Consider the following 20,208-nt stretch of genomic DNA (forward strand, 5'->3'; position numbering starts at 1 on the left):
AGAAGCTCTTTGGCACGCACTTTACCAAGAAAGGCTTTGGCCCAGAATTTATAAACAGCTCCAGTGGAAAAGGCCAAATGATATGAGGACACCCAATGGCCTCAAGACATAAGAAATGATTTTCCTCCCTCCTAGTGATCAATGTCATGTAAATTAAACAAAAGGGAACTAACATTTCATATTCATTACATTGGCAAACATGAAAAAGAATCTGATGATGCCAAGCCCTGCCGAGGAGAGTATAAATGGGCACACACATTTTGGAGAACAAGATGTCAATGTTTAATAAAGCGGTGGGATTGCTGGGTCAGAAGATCTGAGCATCCCCAGCTCCGTGCAACATTGTTTATAACACTGAAAAATTGGAAGAAAGCTTAAATGCAGGTATGGGATCTAGCAAGGGACAGATGTTTAATTAAGAATCTATCGCATACAGATGTTTATTTTCTGTACCTATTTTTGTATCTTTAAAAATTTCTTAATTAAAACATCAGTTTTAGTGGGGGTTATGGGGAAAACGCACTGGCACAGAGCTAGTGTGCCTGCCAATTGGTACAGCCATCTCCCAGGGCAAATGAAAATGTCATGTGATGCAATTCTTTTTAACCCCTTGAATGGACAAAGGTGGAAAAGTTCCGTAACAGCTTGCGTTGCCAAGAGTGTTGGGAGAGAGGCGTGTTCATGCACTGCATGAACTGCATGTGGGAATGTAGTTTGAGGACACCTCTGTGGAGGTAATTTTGCCAACAGTTAATAAAATCGTAAATTCCCTTTGACCTGGTACAATGTCCTCTAGGTATTTATTCTAAGCAAATACGCCATATTAGAGCAAAGCTTTATCTACACAGAAGTTCATCATAACAATCACAGCGTTGCTTGTAATTTAATAATAGTAAAAGCAATAACTAATACTAACACCATCTGGATTAGTAACCCTAGACTAAACATGTCCAACACTAATAGGTTCTAATTTATGGTACAACTGTAGGATGGAATATTATGTAGCCATCAAAATGGTGCTCTTGAATCTTTTTAATGATGTGGAAGCTCTTGCAAAATATTAAGCTACTATGAAGTAGATTACAAAACAGCACGTGCAGTATCTAGGCACTGAAGCAAAGACACCAGAATGTTACCAGAGGTTACTTCGGGATGGTTAGAGGCAATTTTTATTTTCTTCTGGATTTAAAAAAAATCTTTCTCATACATTGTGTGTGTATGTGTGTGTGTGTGTGTGTGTGTGTGTGTGTGTTACCTTCGTTTTAATAGGAGAGGTTCTTCTTTGTTGAAATAATTTAAACAGGCTGGATGATATGGACGGACAACGCCAGAAGGCCGGGGGCCAAGTATGACGGATTTGACGGGTTCCTTGGGAAACCTAGTCTGATGATCACAGAACCTGGAGAAGGGCGAGTACTTGGGTTCACTGTGATGTCACCACTGGCAGCTGGGCGATCGGGAGAGCTGCTCCTCCTCTCGGAACCTTGTTTCGCTTCCGTGCAAAAGCCCTAACAGCCTCGGCTGGCCTGGCTCCCGGCTCTGTTCGGAGGGTCAGCGGGAAGGTGTCCGGCGTGCGCGCGCGGTTCGCCAAGCCGCGGGCGCGGTGCTTTCCTGGGGGATTGCTGTCGCCGCGGCCGGGCGGCGGCAGCAGCTGCAGCTGCAGCAGCGACGCGGGCTTGGGGCGCGGGGGCGGGGCCGGGGTAGCGGGGGCGGGGCCGGGGCAGCGGGGGCGGGGCCGGGGGCGCCCCGGGTGGTGGAGGCGGGGGAGGCGCGCCGCAGCTTCCGCCGCCCGCGGGGATCCCCCGGGACTGGCGCCCGGGGAAGTCCCGGTGCGCGCGGGTACAAGAGGCAGCGCCAGGGCCCCCAGCCGGCAGTCCCCAGCGATGTCGCGCGGCCTCCGGCTCCTGCTCCTGAGCTGCGGTAGGGCCCGCGGACGCCCGGCGCCCCCCGCCCGCCTCCCCGGGACACCCCCTTTTCTCGCTTGCTCACGCCGCTCTCTCTCCCTCTTGCAGCCTGCAGCCTGGTGCCCGCGGCGCGGGAGGTGAAGGTGGCCTGTTCGGAGGATGTGGACTTGCCCTGCACTGCCCCCTGGGATCCGCAGGTCCCCTACGCGGTCTTCTGGGCCAAGGTAAGCGCGGCGAGGCCGGCGAGTTAGGGTTGGGTGGGTTAATTGCAGACCGGGCAGCCACCTTCCTTGGGCTGGGGACCCTCTGTGGCTCGGGTTCGGGGGCATCTCCCATAGCTGAACTCGGTACCCGGTCTTCCCACACGCCTCTCCCATCCCGGCTCCAAGCTCAGCCGCATCCAGGTTCAGGCCGACTTAGATTTAGTTCCGCCGGGGACCTCAATCTTCTTGCCTCTGAAGGTGGCCCTGAGATGAATGATCCAAATAAGACATTGTGGAAGGCAGAGAACCTCTTATTTGGATTAATTCCGGAGGCCACCTGTGGTTATGGGCAGCAGGCCAGGGAGAAAGCAGCTAGTGCAGATTTGGCCTTGGATGGGAGGAAGGTCTCCGGATTTCTGATTTCTGGTGTTTTGTGACTGTGGTGCTCATACGTTTGGGGAGGCAGGGACGGGGCACCTTGAGAGGAAGGACTGCCAGAGAGACGTGATAGGCTTGTTTCTTAGGTGGTAGTTAGCTGTCAGTCATCCCCTTTCTGGGGTACCCCTGGCTGCTCCTCCTTCTGGCCGTCCTGAGAGGTCCAGCAAGGAGGGCGTCTGTGATGGTGCACGAGGCGTCCCCGCGTGTAAGAACAGTGTCACTGTTCCTACTGTAAGAGAATTGAGTCAAACTGAGGCTTTTTTAAGGTTTCCTCTGAACTGGAACCTTTTCAGATTCTAAGATTGTGGTTCTGGTGGCATTGGAAACCCAAGCAGCCACTGTCTGCTGTCACTGGTTTTTGTTTGTTTGTTTTTTTCTCCCCGTGCTCCCCGCCTTTAATGAGGTCACTGCCACAATGGCACCTCTGGCTGAAGCACATGACTATGATATCCCAGCCTTACTCTGCGGAGCTCGCTGATTTGTCATCTTACCTTGCAGGAAATCCCTGTGCGTTTGTAGCTTTCCACAAAATGCTGGGTTTTCTTCTGCCCGTCATAAAAGATGCTGTAAGAACCTGCACAAGTATCTAGCCATTTAACAAGGCAGCATAGGACCGTTAACCTCTTTGTATGTGTGTGTGTGTGTGTGTGTGTGTGTGTGTGTGTGTCTCCTAACCAGATTGTCAGTTCCCTGGGGACAGTGCTGTGCCACTGCTTTTGTGTATCCTGCATGGCACCCAGTGTTTGCCCTGCTAATTTTGAAGGTGCTCACTGAATTCAGGCTGACCTTTTATGATTGTGCACAGTGGAAACGGTGCTGGGGCCTCGGGGCGCTGTATTGTGTATGAAAGTAGGTTTGTTATTATTCCTACTTCATTTCCACCTTATTCACTGTGGGAGCAGAGAACACAGCAATTCCAAAATTGTTCCCTTGTAAAAACAATAGTATGTAAATAAAAATATTGTAAAACCAATATTATTTGAGTACTCACCATCTGCCAAGCTCTGAGGTAAATATCTATGTACATCAGCTGTTCCGATCCTTCCAATGGACTTAAGAGATCAATACTGTTACTGTTCCTGCTTTACAGATGAGGAAACTGAGCCTTAGGGAGTGAAATAATCTGCTCACTGTTACACAGCGGGGCCAATCGCTGGAGGTGGGATTTGAACCAAGCAGTCTGGCTCCACAGCCTAGGTTCTTAGAGGTCTATCTTGTTATTTCTGTTTTCTCCCTTAATTACTTAAAGAAAATGAAAGTGTCTTTGGGCTAGCCAGGCAGGGACTTGGTTATCTAAAAGGAGGGGAAAAACATGAAACCACTATCCCTTTCAGAGAGCAATTAAAAAGGGAAAACAATATTAATGTCCCCAGGGGAGTAATTACAAAGTACTCAGGAAAAAAGTAGATGAAATTTCAGACTGTAAAGTTCAAACAGTTGTCAAGTTAAATCTTGCACGAGGTCATTTGGAATGATGCAGTAAACCAGAGTGATTAACCTTTGACTTTTCCTTGGATGTCAGCTGATGATGTAACTCTATAATGTATGTGCTTGTTTGTTGAACACAGTTCTTGCAAGCTTTAAAGACCCTGAAGGTCTCTCAAACCTCTGTTAAGAAAAAAAGACAATAGTCTTGTGGCATTCTCTTTTTTCTGTTGGTCCGGTGGAATAGGGTCATTGAAAACTCATACCCTAGTTATTTTTTTTAAGGAGGAAACTGTGATTGAGTAATGGTGGGTAGAAGAGCTATGCTATGCCAGTAAACTAATCAGATACCTTGAAAGTGATATGCTTTATTTTTCAAGTACTTTTGAACAGATCTCAGCGTATTCCGTAGATGTTTGTTATTTTCCAGCCCAGTAATTATACTTTTGCATCGATTGTGCTTGTACAACAAAAATGGTTAGAGTGTTCTGGAAATAAGGCCAGTGGTGAAATGCTGAAATTCTGCATTTTACAGAAGATTATCTTGTCATTTCCTCCCACAACTTTCTTGTAAAGTGTTTCAGTGATGCGGAGAGGTAGCTATGAAGTGAGGAATTTCAGCCTGGTGACCACAGCCAGCCCAGCTGGATCATCAGTAGGGTGGTTTGTAAAACCACTTTGCACACTTGTAGGCTGCATGCTGATCAAGTAAGCAGAGAGTCCCTTGGAGTGTGGGGTTTCACCGTCCGCCAGATTGAATCGCATTCTTGCAGGCCTTCTGCATATCACAATTACGGTTATAACGACTCACAATTTAAAAATCCATTTACCACTCAGTTCTCCGGCACCACAGAGCATCCTGCCGCTGTCCAGTTGGCACTGATTACTTATGATTAACAAAAGGACCCATGTAAACCATGTGTTTCTTATCATGTGCCTTTTACCAAAAGACTCAGAGCAGACGGAGTCCATTTAGTGTTTGCAACATTAGGGTGAGTTGGGAGGGAACAGTGTCCATTTTATTCTCTCTGTTTCAAAGGTACAGTGACAGGGGACTGGGCCGGGGGTGTAATATAGACATGCCCAGGGGGTCAAAGGTAGAGCCAAGAATGGGCAGAGATAGCCCAATTCCTGTTAGCCCAACTCTTCTTTCCTGCGGACTGATGTCTTCCCAACTGGGATCCAAGAATGGGGCCTCCTCTCATCCCTTCCCGTATTGTACCTTTTAAGGCAGAGTGAATGATTGGGAAGAAATAGAAAAGTTAATGCGGTATATCCATTCAGTTTAGCTCTTAGGATTGTGAATAGACTGTGGTTGTTGAGGGAGGTAGTTTGCGCTATTCTGAGGCAAAGAGACGTTGGTCCGTCACTCTTCTACCAAAGTAGAAGAACGTGGCTGTGACCTTGGGTTAGATTCTAGCACAAGAGGGTCATAGCCCAGCCCCATGTCTGCCAGGAGTAAGGACATCCGTTAAAGAGCTGCGTCTGTGCTGCTTGCGGAGCGGGTTCACGCTCCCTTTAATGAGGCTGCACTGGGTCTGGAAGGAGAGGATGACACTGGATGAATGGAGTGTTCTGGCGCTGCTCGTAATGAGTGGTTACTTACGAGGGCGACGTAGCACCGTCTCGAATTGTGCTGGGAGCCCCAGCACCCTAGGTTGAGGCATAATGAAAGAGGATATATAGTGTCATCTCTGAGTGACACCACGGGGGTGAGGACAGAGATGCGTCACAAGACAAGTGCCCTTTTTAGATGATTTCCAAAGGAAAGGAGAAAGGGGAAGTGAGACCATGATTTCAGAGAATAGATCAGACTTGAACTTTACAATATTTAGGAGAGAGGCAGCTGTGGCAGGTCATGGGCTCTCCTGGGGACTAAAGGAGAGCAGATTCATGGGCTCGCATGAAGCTACTTGGAAAGTTCCAGGACAGTCGCTACACGGATATTGCTTGTCCTTGATTTGTTATGAGCTGTTATGATGTATGTTGCTCGTCTCCTATTCAGTGGAGTCCTGTTTTCTGTCTGTAGCATCTTGTGTGATAATGAGCCCCAAAGCGAGGAAGTCCTATAGGAGCCTTCGGGGGGGCCTAGGGTTGACGAATGGCCCGGGCAGATGGCATCTGTACAGACACCAACCCTGATGGACCCACGAAGGAGACAATGCGTGCCGCTCACTGCACTGACCTGACTCTAGAATGACGTCTGTTTTAAGATAGATTTGAGATGTTTTAGGAGAAAAAGGAAACATTTCTACATTAAATACAGAAGCGCCGAAACATTGAAATGTGAAAACAATGCCTGTGTGAGCATCAAAGAAAAATCATACCATCCCCATTGGCACCTGTACTACTTGACCTGATTGAATAACCTTTAGGTCAGACTATGAAAGGCAAAAAGTGAATTTTCAGATGTCTCCCATATTTACATTTTCCTCAGTTCGTAAATATTTCTATGTCCCAAATGTGTGCCAAGCCCTGCGCCTGGCAATAGCCATCCTAAGACCAATATGGATCTTTTGCCAGAGGACTGTCAAAGGCATGGACACAGGAATCCACACGCATCTTTGGGGACTGAGGGGAAACTAATGATGTGGAAGGGAGAATCATACCACAGAGGACTGAGAGGTAATGCCAGCAAGCAGGCTGTGAACACCCCCGAATGCTGAATTATAACGGCTTGAACTTGGTCCTTTTGGCAGCAAGGAGCCTTTGAAAATTTTTAAGCAAAGGGGATAACATCGTGAAAACTACGTCAGAGGAAAAGCGTATTTCTTGTGGTGAAAGACAGACTATAATTCATCCCAGAAAATGAATCTCAGAGGGAAGCTTTAGTCTTTCACTGCTGTGGAACTGCCATCGGGTTAACTCAGTGAGGCTGCAGCACATTCCTGGGGGTTACCTCCCCTTCTCTCTTGGTCACCAGTTCTGTTGTCCACATGGTTCTAGGGAGGAGTGGGCCAGGCTCTAGAAGAAGTCCCAACCAGAGGAGAATGATGGAGCGCTGAGATTTTTGGACAATGATGAGACACAGCAAAGCTGCTAAAAATCTTTCAGCTTGGAAGAGGGTAGGGAGGAGAAAGGCAGCTGAGAGTTAAAGAGAAAAAACTGCAAACACTTGTTTTCCATAAATAAAAGGGGGAACCCAAGTCACATGAGGACTGATTATGTTAGTTCTGTACTTGGTTATGTCACTACACAAAGAAGAGGAAGTTAGAAGAAGGTCTTAGTGACATCAGGGAAGGTTTTATGTTGGGCAGGACTAAAAAGATATACATTACCTAAAAAGAGGGTTCCTCCATCTGAAACTGTTTCCATAAGTCCTTCCTGGCTACTCTTGGGATAACCTCAAATTTTCTACCAACAGTGCTAGCTCAAACCAGAGCTGAACTAAAGTACTTCCCTAAGACTCTTTACACCTGAAGCATATTTTTAATTTTTGTTTTTGCACTGGGGTATACTTGGGTAAAATTTCTGTGTGTGTCATGTAGTTCTGGTATAGGAGTAAGAGCCCAAGGCTTGTGAATATCACTTGATATTTTTGTGGAGCACCAGCTAGTCTACTGCACGTTCTTTTCCCAATTGTCCGAGAGACGATAGATTCCAGAAGAACTGGTATTTGTCTAGGATTATTGGTCCAGATGGGGAAAACCTATGGGAAAAGATAGATGCTCATTGCCATAGACAATTCATGTTCACCTAGGACCAGACCCACTGGGTCAGTTCTGGAGAACAAAGGTCCTGAGTCCAGTCAGACCCTGGTGTCTCTTTCACCGAGCAATGGGAGGCATGTGAGCCTGAGTGACAAAGCAGGACTGGCCTTGAGGTTGGAGCCACGTGGAGATAGCCCCGCATGTGCCACGTTTATTTCTGGAGTGAGTCAAGGTGCTCCTATCAATTAGGAATCTTTCCGTTGTGAAGGCTTGTAATCCAATCAAAACTAGCTTAAAGAAAAGGGAATATATTGGCTTATGTGGTTGAAATAAATAATTTTTAAAAATCAAAATATAGTTCCTACTTCAGTTATGGCTGATGTTGTGGGTTAAATAGTGTACCACAAAAAAAGTTATGTCTCGGTACTAATCCCTGGTATTTGTGAGTGCGACCTTATTTGGAAATAGGACCTTTGCAGATGTAACCAAGTTAAAGTGAGGTCATACTTGATTAGGGTGGCCCTGAATCCAATGACGGGTGTCCTTATAAGAAAACAGAAACACAGAGACAGATGCATAGGGAGAACACCACATGAAGGTGAAGGCAGAGACTGTAGTGATGTGTCTACAGGCCAAGGAATGCCAGTTTCCAGCAACACCAGAAGCCAGGAGCGAGGCATGAAACAGATTCTCGCCTAGAGAGAGCACGGCCCTGCCAGCACCTTGATATCGGACCTTTGGCCTCCAGAACTGTAAGAGAATAAATTTCTGTTGTCTTAAGCCACTCAGTTTGTGGTAAGGCTAAATTTGGAGGTTCGTGAATATCCTCAGGGCTCGGTGACTTTCTTTCTCTCAACTTTTCCTTCCTTCGTGTTGGTTTTATTAACAGCCTCCACGTGGCAGTGAGATCGTAGCCGGTAACTGCAGACTTGTCTGTCCTCCCGAGATCGAGTGCAAAGCAAAAGACTGTGTCTCTTCTATCTCAACAAATGTCAGATGACACTTAAGTGGCTTTGATTGGGTCATGGATCCATCAGAACCATTCCCTCTGGTCACGGAGGTGAGGCCAGAGTCAAACGTGCCTTTTCTAGAACCAGATGTAGTGCCCTCCGAAGGACATGAACTCAGAGCCCGTAAGGATGCCCCTCCCGGTCCAGCAGGACCCACAAGAAACTAATGGAAGAAGGACGATTGGCATGAACAGTGAGGGGCCTAACGTTGCCTTCAAAGCCCCGTTCCAAAGGGTATTTTCCACATTATGATGGTGCCTTAGAAATTCAGAATGTTGTGGCTATTTTGGAGACCTTGTGGGCAGAAAAAATTTCTCCCTAGAGCAGAGATTGGGACTTCTAGAACAGCTTTGCCAGAGGAGACTGAAGTATCAGCTGGAAGAAATGACTGAATGGGTGGGCAGAGTAGAAAACTATTGGATACAACAACAATTCCTGTTACCAACATTACCGATTATAAAGCACTATTATGTGTTTTCTCATTTGATTCTTAAAATAACCCCATGAGGGAAGTAAGGTAGTTACAGACGAGGAAATCCAAGTCAGAGGTAAAGTGACCCAGCTACCTGATGCTTGACTTCAGGTTTTCTGATTCCAGAGCTAGTGCCCTTGTGTCTTCCTCATTGTTTCTAAAATTCCCTCATTCATTAAATAAATACTTTTTGAATATTTCCTATGTGCAGGGAACTGTTTAGAACTTAGCTGTGAAAAAAAAAGAGTGGTAACATTTTTAGCGCTTTCTGTGTGATTGACAATATGCTACAATACCCACCTACCTCATCATAGGTATATTCACACCAACTTTGGGAGGTGTACTTACCCTCCCCCATCTCAGGGGAGCAAACGAAGCCCGAGAGCTTCAGGCCCTTCGCCAAGAGCAGAGCTAGCCAAGGCGGGGCTGGGGTTTGTTTCCACGTCTGTCCAACACCAAAGCCTGTGCTCTTAATTACGTTGCCTCTGCCGTACTCATAACTCTGTTAACAGTCATAAATCCAACTCTGTCTGTTAGACCCAGTAAATTTCAAAGTGGAAAATCATTTTTCCAATAAAACTACACTTAGAAAAAGACGATGTTAATGCTTATACATTCTACCCCCATTATGACATCAACCTCTGAGCCAAACTATTTTGCATGTTATAAAGAGCTGTTTTTATGATGAATGGGGATTATATTGGCACTTTAATTGAGTTGGAAACCAAGGTACATGAATGTTAGTGCATGGGAAATGCAATAAAAAAAAAGCTGTTCGATGTGATTGGAATATATCAGATTAATTTAATACCACCTTTAAATACTAACATCCATTCCTTTAAATATGTTTAATTAGATTGTTGGATTAAATATTTATATGCATATATATGTGCACACATTTTTCTCCTCAAAAAAATCTCTTCCCTTTTCTTTTACTTTCCTATCACATTCTTAACAGATCTCATGCATGATAAATTTGGATTTCAAGGCTGTGGAATCAAAATTCTTTGCAATAGGAATGGAGCTGTTGTCCTCTTATATCCAAAGATGGTAATCTAGGAAGTTAGCATATATTTGGATAAAATTATGTAAACTTCTAAAAAAATCCCTTTTCACAATAGGGATTTGACTGAAATATTGGTTCAATTTCAGCCATATTTAGATATTTATTTGATTTCTTTCTAGTTCAAATTTATCCACCATTAAAAAAAAACAATTCACATGCGTTTAAAATTACTACTTGTATTTGCTTGGTTTAGTATTAGGCAAATTAAAGAGAATTTATTTTAATTTAGGGCTTGTGGTTTCCTTAAGGTCAGATCTCCATCTTAGAGAGGGAATATGGTATTTAAATTATTTAGTCAAATTGGAGGCCTTGAGACAAAAGTTCTTAGGCTTTCTGAAAATGAGATGTCTTATATTTTGCCTTTTCTAATTCAATCAGAAAGATAAAATTTGTCAGCATAAGAGTTAATGCATGGAATGTGGATTTTAAAAACATAATTTGGATGAGTGTTTTGAGGAATTAATTTGCCCACAGCCTGCTGTGTCGTAGCCCTCTGCAATATGAGCGTCGCAAAGTGTGCGTTAAATAGTTCCTGTCAGTTACACTCGGCTGTGAATGAATCTGAGGGTTCCTTTTGTTATAAATGACTATTTCCTAAAATGCTTTTGCAGAGAGGCAATGAAACACTTTTAGATTTGGAATGTTGAGAGTCATTCTTGCCAGTGGTTGATTTTGAGCCAGCTCAAATGTTTATAAGAACTCATAAAACCCAGCGAAGTTGAGGATGGCCCATTTGCTGTTATTCCATGTTCCTCCCCCTGAAATTCCTTCGGTTCTTGAACAGCGCTGCTCGGGCCACGGCTCACTCACCCGATACTGCAGGGTGACGGCTGCTTGGCCACGGTGCTGAAGATGATGATTTGAACTCTTGCATAAAGTCTCTTTGTACTGCTAGCGCTCCACTCGCATCTTGAGCATGTTAACATGAAAACTACAACTATTTTTGCAGCTGTAGGCGGGAGGAAGGGGGAATAGGCTATGTACATACCTGCAGCTTGAAGCTAGAAGGAAGGTTCTGAACTATTTCCACGTGCACTGTGTGAAGTTACAGAAGGTTCCTTTTGTTACGGGTAGTTATCAGGCACAGAGAGCTGTTCATCACTTTGGCCAGAGGTCCCAGGTTAAGCCAGTACTTCTCTCAGTTCTCTGGGTCTTTCAGGAAGACCCAGGGAGGGGCCATTGGAAGATGACCCCGTGAGAGTTGAGGTATCTTGCCACGATCCCACTGATGGCTGTGGTGGTTCAGTAAAGCAGAATTCTGCAAGCTGCTTTGGGGTTCTTCGTTTTGACTTTCCCCTACCTCTGACTTTCATTCTTATGATTTCACCCTGCCTTGGCTTTGCCATTGTAAAATAACCTCTCTGGAGGTTTTGTCAGAGACCCGTGGAAATCTGGCCATCACATAAACTACTCTTTGTTGTTACTGCTGATTTTTAAAATGAATTCTCTTCTGCAAATAGGCAGACGGCCACTGCCAGTCCGTTCTGATCACCACCACGTACTAGCTTCAGCAGTTCCCAGCAGCCAGCGTGATAAAGGGGCCATCTTTATGTAAATAAAGCACAATGGTTTATATTTCCACCAGCTCCAGAGGGGTTCTCAGTTTTTTTTGTATTTTTTTGGTTTTTTTTGATCTTGACTTTCAGATAGGTCTTTTTGAGTTGAGGGAGGGGTCACTGGATAGGAGAGAAGACCACCCTAAGGAGAAAATCTGAGGTAGAAAATCTCAAAATGATTGTTGCAGCCAAGTTTCCATCTTTTCGGATGCAGGGATTTCTACAAAACTGAATTCCAGTGAAATCTATTGGAAAGAAATCTGAGTTGAACACATTTGGAGGTTAATTTAGAAAAGAAAAGCAGATTGAGACAGCATCGTGGGGACTGCAGAGATTAAGCTGAGTTAATTAGTTCAAACTGGCCTTGGGGGGTGGGGTGGAGGAGGGAGTCTTGGAAGCGGTTGGCCCTGCATGGTCCTGGGCACCTGACCCATCAAAAGCTCTGGTGGGAGGGAGCACTTCTGCCAGGCAGCAGAGGAAGGGAGAGGTGCAGGCACATGATAAGGCTGCAGTTTTTGGTTTAATCAGACTTGAAAAGGGGAAAACTGGTCTAACTTAGACGTGTTCCAAAATCAGTTGGATGCCTAAGGTTCCTTGACCACACCTCCTTTTTTTGTTTGCTTGTTTTCTTGCTCTGTTTTTGAACACCTAAATGCCCCAGTCTTGATTATTTTGGAAGGAACCTTTCAGCACAAGGACTGTCAGGAAATGGGATTTCCGTTCGTAGACCTCGCCTGAGAAAAGCTATTAGTCTCAGCCCAGTGCTAGGAGTGAATGAAGCAGGGTTTCTTGCAGGAGCGATAAATCAGCCACCAGATGTCTCTGCAGGCCACTCCACAGGAACGCCAATAGGACCCCGAGCCATGGAAGCTGGAATCTGAGCTTCCCGTGGACCTCAAGGTGCATTCCCCGACTTAATAAATGAAGCAGAAACCAAGGAGGGTGTGTGTGTGTATGTGCATGTGTGTATGTCTTCTGTCCTGGGCTGCCTCTGACCTACTGGGTGTTCCCCCCATTCCTTGGTTATTTATTTCCCTGTGCTGATTGCCTTTTGAAAAGTAGGAGAGGAGTTGTAGGGTCCTCCCAGTACAGGAGATTAAACAGCAGCAGGTGCAGGCGAAGACAGCAGCAGTGTCTGACTGCGGTGTCTTTTCCTAAGGGAGCCCTTTGGTGCAGCCACTACGCTGGGGACAGGGAAGGGATGCCACCGAATCCCAGGCTCCCTGCTGTTCCCCAGCCGCCCAGCAAAGGGCTCGGGGCTGCCCTTGCACACTGAAAACGGTGCTTGGCTTTACTGTTTATGTAAATGAGTTTTAGAAGCTTTAAAACATTTCAGTGGAGGATCAACGAGCAAGTTAACTAGACAAATTAAAAATGTATCTGGGGAAAAAGGGAATTGATGGTGAACGTGATGTGTGCTTAATCGTGGAAGTAGGAGATGACGGAAAGACCCCACCAGTTTAATCCTGTTCAGGGAAAGAAAACCAGCCAGGTTAGTTTGGCTAAATTTGGCATCTACCCCAGTTGGGCTGGTCCATCCTGGGTACAGTGATTTAAGCCGTAATTGCCCTTCCATGTATATCTTGATATTACCACCAAGTGACCTGACACATAAAATCTCCACGTGGCGCTGTTGTCAGCTGTCTTCCTGCCTTAGCAGAGGCGTGAGCGTGGTACATCCTGCCGCGTCACAGATGACCCCACAGGTACGCAGTCTCTGAAGAACAGGGTGACTTCATGAGAGGCATTGCTCATCTGCATCTCTGTGTTTTTTTGTTGAGTTGTCTGGCAATGACCTTAACAGATTTAGAAACGTTTCCAAATAAAAGGCTGGGCTACAAAAATAAGAATCAGTTAGTGGGTGAGTCGGTATCTGAAGAAAACAAGAGAACATTGAATAGAGAACAACCAGCGAGAGAATGTGATTCAGTGTGATTCATACGCTTCATCACATAGTCATCAGTGACACATGATTATCATCAATAGGAACACTCTCTCCTCCATGTAGGGATACAGAGAATCGTCAAATGCAGTCCTGATCTTATTCTAAAAAAGATGGAGCCTTAAAGAATTCTCCTAGATTCTCTCCTCCTCCCCCAGACATCACACACACACACACACACACACACACACACACACACACACAGTATCTTGTTTTAAAACAATTAGCTGAGGGTGGATTTTATGAAAACAAGAGGTAGAACCTTGATATGGAGGCCCAGTGCTTGTAGGTTCTGGCAGTAGAGCATGATGTGGTTTGATTCTTGTTTTTTAAATTTATTTGATTGAAGTCTAGTTGATTTACAATGTTGTGTTAATTTCTACTGTACAGCAAAAGTGATTCAGTTATACATATATATATATTCTTTTTCATATTTTTTCCATTATGGTTTATCACAGGATATGAAATATAGTTCCCTGCTCTATATAGTAGGACCTTGTTGTTTATCCATCCTATATATACTAGTTTGCATCTGCTAATCACAAACTCCCAATCCATCCCTCACCCACCCACCTCCCCCTTGGGAACCACAAGTCTGTTATCTATGTCTCTGAGTCTGTGTATGATTCTTTCTTAACAACAGCTCACAAATGGCAGTGCAGAGAGGATGGAGGTGCCCCAGGAAGACCTGCAGTACTATCAGCAGAGGGCCTCTTCAGAGGCCCCCAGGGAAAGGCTGTATTCCCTGAGGATCCAGAACACTACCAGCTGCAACTCGGGGACCTACAGGTGCACTCTGGTGGATCCAGAAGGGCAGAGAAACCTAAGTGGCACCATGATCTTGAAAGTGACAGGTGAGGTGATCTGCGGCACCTGTTTTCTTCTTACAGTATGTGGGGCACTTTCTGTAGGTCCTAAACTTGATCCCCCCAATCCAAGTTTACCTTGTAATTCAGAAGCTTTGGATAATATCTGTGGCTGAAAGCTAAATTCTACTGCAAGGATATCATAACTTTCTCTACTTTCTCTTTAATAAGGACAGATCTACCCCAGTCTGACTGGGCTGGATGCCAAATGTAGTCAAACAACTAAATCAAACAACTCTTACTCATGTAAGAGTCCTTCGGAACCAATAGGAAGTTTCCAAGTCTAATTTTTGGAAGACAGAGAAACTGGGTAGTCTCCCGAATATATCAGATAACTGTGTAATATTCTGCTCATTGGGGGCTTTCTAACCTGGCCTAAGGGAGCTGCTTCATGTTTCCACCTTTTTCACATGAGAACAGCATTTCTCTCCCACTTTACAGCAATTGAATGTCCCAATACCTCAACTCAAGCCAAAGAAAAAGGGTACAGCAAGAAAATAGCGTTCCCGTGACAGAAGGCACATTTTTGCTCTATGCAGTAAGACCAGGAATCAAGTGTAAAGACAAGGATTATCTCCTTGGACTTTTTTCCATAACTTTTCTTTATGTAACTTAAAATACTCCTTGCATTTGACTTTGGCCCAACTCTTGTTAGTGGCTGAGGCTTGAAATGACAAACATGTTGTTACAGAGGCCCTGACTTTGTACAATGGCTACTTTCTCCTTCCACGGAGAAGCGGAAAGGAATCTGACTCAAGATAATGTTCCCACACTCACAAGAACGCAATCACTGGTTAGGGGTCAGCGTTTGGATTTGGTTCACTGTCTTATACATACACACACACACACACACACACACACACACACACACACACACACACACACACACACACACACCCTATACCCTTCTCAATCTCTAGCCCTTTACGCTGCTTCGTTTGTCTTCATGGCATTTACCGTACCTGCCGTGATACGCTCCCTCAGTGAGTATTATTCACATGAATGAGAAACGCAAGCAGCCTGGCGGGAAGGGCAGAGAGGGCAGGCGTGTCCTGCGGGGAGCAGAGAGGAAAGGAGTAGAGAAAAGCTGGCTTGCTTTCCTGCCCTCTGCGAAGGCAGCGCTGCCTACAAGTTGAGCGGTCAGATGAGAGCCACTTGGATCTGGTTCAAATACCAGCTCAGCTGCTCATTAGCATCTTACCTTGGGGAAACCCCTGAGCCTTGGTTTTCTCATCTTTAAAATGGGGATAATATAATATTGATATTATCTACAAAACAGGCTTGTGGTGAAGGTTGAATGAGATATGGCACTGAAATGCTCGGTCTGGCGCCTGGGGTGGGGGGACTGAATGCTCGATAAATGTTAGAACCCTCAGTGGCTCTCAGCCCTTCTCCTCTGCGGTCACAGACCTCTGTGAGAATCCATCCCCAGACCATTGCACAAAATTTTGAATCCAGTTTCAGGGGTCGACAGCTGTCTGGAGGCCCATCCGTGGCCCTGAGGGCGGAAGCCCCTCCTGTCACCCGCACCGCATCTGCTCCTGCCCCAGTCCTCAAGCCAGCTCCCTGAGCAACCTTGCTGCACATTGGATGTCGTGCTTGAGTGGGGAGAAGCTGTCTCCACCTTGTCCCCTCCTGGGCTGAAGGCCTCCCTCCTCCTGCACCTGCCCCCCTCCCGGGGCTGAGGCCACAGCCTTTAGCAGCCCCCAGGGAGCTGTTCTGTAGCCCCCCCTTGGCTGTCAGCCTTGGTGGAGGGGCTTTAACAGGTCTACGAAGACGCATCGACTTGTTCTGTAACAGCAGGGCAGCTCTGCCACCTGCCTTAATCCCTCAGCCTCTCTGAGCCTTGGCTCCTTCTTCTGTAAACTGGGGTACTCAGACCTGCCCCTGAAGGTTCAGTGAGATGCTGGATGTCAGCCCCTTTGCACAGAGCCAGGCACAGGGTGAGTGTGAGCGCCGGCTGCGGCCACCGCCGTCATTACCGATGTCCTTCCCACGGTACAGACGTGAGGGTGAGAAGGGGAGACCAGTAGGACTTTAGAAATCCAGAACAAAACATTCTTAGCTTTTTCATCCTGGTAGAAGAGTCCTGTTCAACGACTTCATATTTTACTTATTTCTTTTTGAAGGATGCTCTAAGGGACGCAAAGAAGAGACTTTTAAGAAATACAGAGCTGAGATTGTCCTGCTGTTGGCTCTGGTCATTTTCTACGTAACACTCATCATTTTCACTTGCGTAAGTATCTTTCTTAAACATCTCTCATTATTAAAAGATCACCTGGGTTACCAATCGAATGCGTTTTGTAGACAGTGTGAGTCATTTCATAATGGCAAGAGACCTGTTCTCAGAACCCTGGCCTTACTGAGGCCCCCAGACTGTGAGAATCTCTCTGGGAAGCTCCCAGCTTGTTTTCCATCTGGTGGCTCCACACAGAGCCTTGTGAAGAGAAAATGAAGTAAGACAGTGATGGAAGTTTGTGAAATGCCAAATGATCCTCCTAAAGCACCAGCAGGCCTTGTAGATACAGTGGAAGAAAGTTGGACCCTGCCCATCCACCATCCGGGCGAGGTGCTGTTCTTCCTGTAGGCAGGTGAGCAAGCCCGGCCACCCCAGTGATGGATCCATCTCCTTGGTCGGCCCTTGAACTCTTTTCTCTTAGAGATTCCCTCTTATAATTTTGGTACTTCCACCACTTTTTTTTGTTTGTTTGTTTGTACTTCTGGTTGCTATTTTAGACATCACTTTTTAAGAATTAATCCTGAGAAGCCAGAGGTACACAGGGTGTGGCCTGGGGTAGAGGACGGCTGGCCAGTACTTGGGCGTCCTTGACATGCCCTTGACCTATTGGTTGCAGACTCCAGCCTAGACTCCTCCCTGCCCCCCAAGCCTCTTTGTGTGTGGCTGGTCACCTGGGTTGACCGTGGTCGTAGGGGAGCAGGGCCAGCTCTGGGCCTGACCCACTAGGAAGTGATCTGTCCCACATGTCTCAGCAGGATCAGGAAGTGCTGGCTATTTGGGGACCAGGACATCGGTCACCCAGGAGCTATTCCAACGCTGGTTCTTGTCACTCACTGGCCCCTTCTGTTGACTTGCTTGACTCTGGCCAAACTCTCATCTCTCTGGTTGCTATTTTGGACGTCAGGCCATCAGAAGACTCCAGTGAGCGCCTACTGTGTATAAGGCATCATGCTAGGCACTGGAGGGCATGTAAAAAGGCATAAGAACTATGTCCTTCCCCCAGGGAACTTACAGCTTGGTCTTTAGAGTTATTTGCATATAAGAAGATAATTAGCATTACCTGGCGGTAAATTTTAAAAATGAGTGACTCTAGTTTTTTTGTTGGCAAATGCCTGTTTCTTTGGGCACTGATTTTCCATGCAGGAAATCCTAATGTTAGGGTCTGGAAATGGCCCCAGTCTGTAACTCCTGGTTGAGGTTTGGAGATACCAGCGAAATAGCGCAAGCCCACTGTAGAGTGAGTGACGTAGCCCGCATCACGAGGGCTCCCACATGAGCTGTCCAGTCTCCTAATGAACGGAGTTTAAATCCAGGTGACAGCTGAAGCATTTTTCCAATTATTCACTTCTCAACGTATCTCTTTGATTTTATTTTTCAGAAGTTTGCACAACAGCAGAGTATATTTCCCGACTTTCTTAAACCTGCCATGGAACATGCTTTTCTCCCAGTTACCTCCCCAAATAAGGATTTGGAGCCAGTGACTCTTCACAAGACAGAACTGGTGTGAGCAGGATTTCTGCAGATTGGTTTTCTAAGGTTGAAGGCTCCGTGGTGTGCGTCCACGTCTCACTGGACAGGAGAAGCCTGAGCCCCACACTGAAGACACCATCCTTCCTGTGAAGCCCTTCACTTGACTGAAACATCCAAAAGTGGATCCCACCCCACTGTTTGTGAGCAGGGCCCTGAAAATTGTGACCTGACCACAAAGCATGGGGCCGCCTACAGGGTGCTTTCCAGTGCTGCTTCTTTATGACCTTCTTAGCGTTTCATTCAGCTATCTGGTCAACCTCTCGGACAGGTTTTTTTTTCAGTCTTAGAAAAGCTATGGTGAGATGCAGTTGGAAAAGGACCTTGGGAAATATGAATGCCTGGAGTTGGCCCTGTGTAGACTCTTGAGGACAGCTGTCCTCTTCCACATCTGGAAAACATCTCTGAATTTGCTGTGTTTTCTTGTCTAAGCCCAGATGTTTTATGTCTGGGAGAAAGTGACAGGCTAAGCTGAGAGACAGAGGGAAATATTTAGCAAATAGTTTCCCGGCATGAAGGCCCTGCTATTACCAAGGAGTACGATGTGTACGCAGAAACAACAGGTCGATGAACTGTCCCCAACAGGGCCTTTTTATCTGGGAAAGGCATCCATAAAGAAGCAATAGAGAAGAATGTCACAATTATTTTTATATCTGTGTATACTTGTCAAAGAAGGATTTGTGCTTCTCCTTTTGAAATCTGTATCTTCTGTTAGATATCGTTGTTAACTGACAAGCAACCTGCGTACGGAGGGTGAGAAGAAGTCGGAAACTGTGACAATAGGAGGGAGAGCTATTTAGGGACCTGATGAAAATGCTGGACCAATTGTGCAAACTGGATGCTGGCCCCAGTTGTCCCACTACTTAGCTGTCTGATCTTGGACAAGATCCTTATGGTTTCTACTTTCTCAGTTGTAAACCAAAAGGTTGATGTATGAGTTGATTGAAAAAAAACGTATGTGAAAATTCTTTGAAAGAGTATAAAGCACTATCCAAATTGCAAACTCCTTTGGGTCATTATCCTTATTATTGCAGTGGTGTTCTGGGCATGAGAAAATGCTTTTCATTTTTTATGTTTTCCATCGTTCCAAACAAAGTAGGCTACAAAGGACACTTTCCCATAGTCTTCTGTATGAATTCCTTTGGGGAATTGAGGCCAGTTCAGTGGTCTGTTCTTGAAGCACCGGCCAAAAGTACTCCAAGATACGGACACTCAGGAGCCACCAGGCCTTGGGGAGAAGGGAGTTCTCAAATGTTCCATTGACGTTCTGGCAATTGTTGGGTTTCTCTTATCAAACTTGGCCCTTTCCCTACTTATTTTCCGAAGAGAATATTGCCCATGCTAATATTAGGGAGTAAAAGGGACGCCAAGTTTAGTGTTTTTGCCTCTTTATCATAGCTTTCATGTTATTAAATGTATGCATGTGAATAGGGAGTGTTTTTCTCTTTTATATTTAAAACTACTCGTAAGACTTTGAGATGAGTGCTGGTATGTCTGTAAACTAGTTTGAGAACCAGACCCAAGATGAAATTCTAGAATTGAAAGCTTGGCTGAGTCCTTCCTCTGAGTGTGTGTGTGTGGGGGGGGAGGGCATTTATGGCAGGTAGACGTCTGTGAAACGGCATCCCCTTCTTCCCAAAGATGCTCCTGAATCTATCCTCGAGTTGTCTTGCCACCAGGCAGTACATGATCAGCTTGACCACATGCATGACCATAGGTGAGAGGGATGGAAAGGAGGAGGGTTTCTACTTCAGAAGGATGTGTAAAGTCAGGGGCTCTGTACCTGGGATTCACGGGGTTTCACTCAAAATTCTCAAATAGTTCCATTACCCCCCCTCCCCCAATGGTAAGAACAATCTAGTGCAAGTGGTTGGTGGTTGTAATAGTTATAAAAGCATTATAGGTGAATC

At 45.7% G+C, this 20,208-nt stretch overlaps 1 protein-coding gene across 4 annotated transcripts; it reads left to right on the top strand.

Moving 5' to 3' along the window:
• Window positions 1-1,531: 1,531 nt before the first annotated feature.
• Window positions 1,532-19,726, top strand: CD83 (CD83 molecule). Of its 4 annotated transcripts, none has more exons than XM_036870780.1 (5): window positions 1,532-1,550; window positions 2,013-2,128; window positions 14,310-14,520; window positions 16,662-16,768; window positions 18,150-19,726. In XM_036870780.1, the coding sequence occupies exons 3-5, from the start codon at window positions 14,334-14,336 to the stop codon at window positions 18,276-18,278; spliced, it is 423 nt and encodes a 140-aa protein (XP_036726675.1). In that variant the 5' UTR covers window positions 1,532-1,550; window positions 2,013-2,128; window positions 14,310-14,333; the 3' UTR covers window positions 18,279-19,726. The 4 variants fall into 4 exon arrangements, with proteins under 4 accessions (XP_036726675.1, XP_036726673.1, XP_036726672.1 ...); XM_036870778.1 differs by lacking the exon at window positions 1,532-1,550 and adding an exon at window positions 1,756-1,920 and having other exon boundaries at window positions 18,153-19,726; XM_036870777.1 differs by lacking the exon at window positions 1,532-1,550 and adding an exon at window positions 1,762-1,920.
• The last annotated feature ends 482 nt before the right edge of the window (window positions 19,727-20,208 follow it).

This window comes from Balaenoptera musculus, chromosome 11, assembly GCF_009873245.2.
Source record: "Balaenoptera musculus isolate JJ_BM4_2016_0621 chromosome 11, mBalMus1.pri.v3, whole genome shotgun sequence".
Classification (NCBI taxonomy): Eukaryota; Metazoa; Chordata; class Mammalia; order Artiodactyla; family Balaenopteridae; genus Balaenoptera; species Balaenoptera musculus.

Bases quoted from the DNA above. Each gene is read 5' to 3' on its own strand.
- CD83 (XM_036870777.1), top strand. From the start codon at position 1,884: ATGTCGCGCGGCCTCCGGCTCCTGCTCCTGAGCTGCG. The intron at 1,921-2,012 runs GTAGGGCCCGCG...TCCCTCTTGCAG, and splicing joins GCTCCTGCTCCTGAGCTGCG to CCTGCAGCCTGGTGCCCGCG. The intron at 16,769-18,149 runs GTAAGTATCTTT...TTTATTTTTCAG, and splicing joins CACTCATCATTTTCACTTGC to AAGTTTGCACAACAGCAGAG.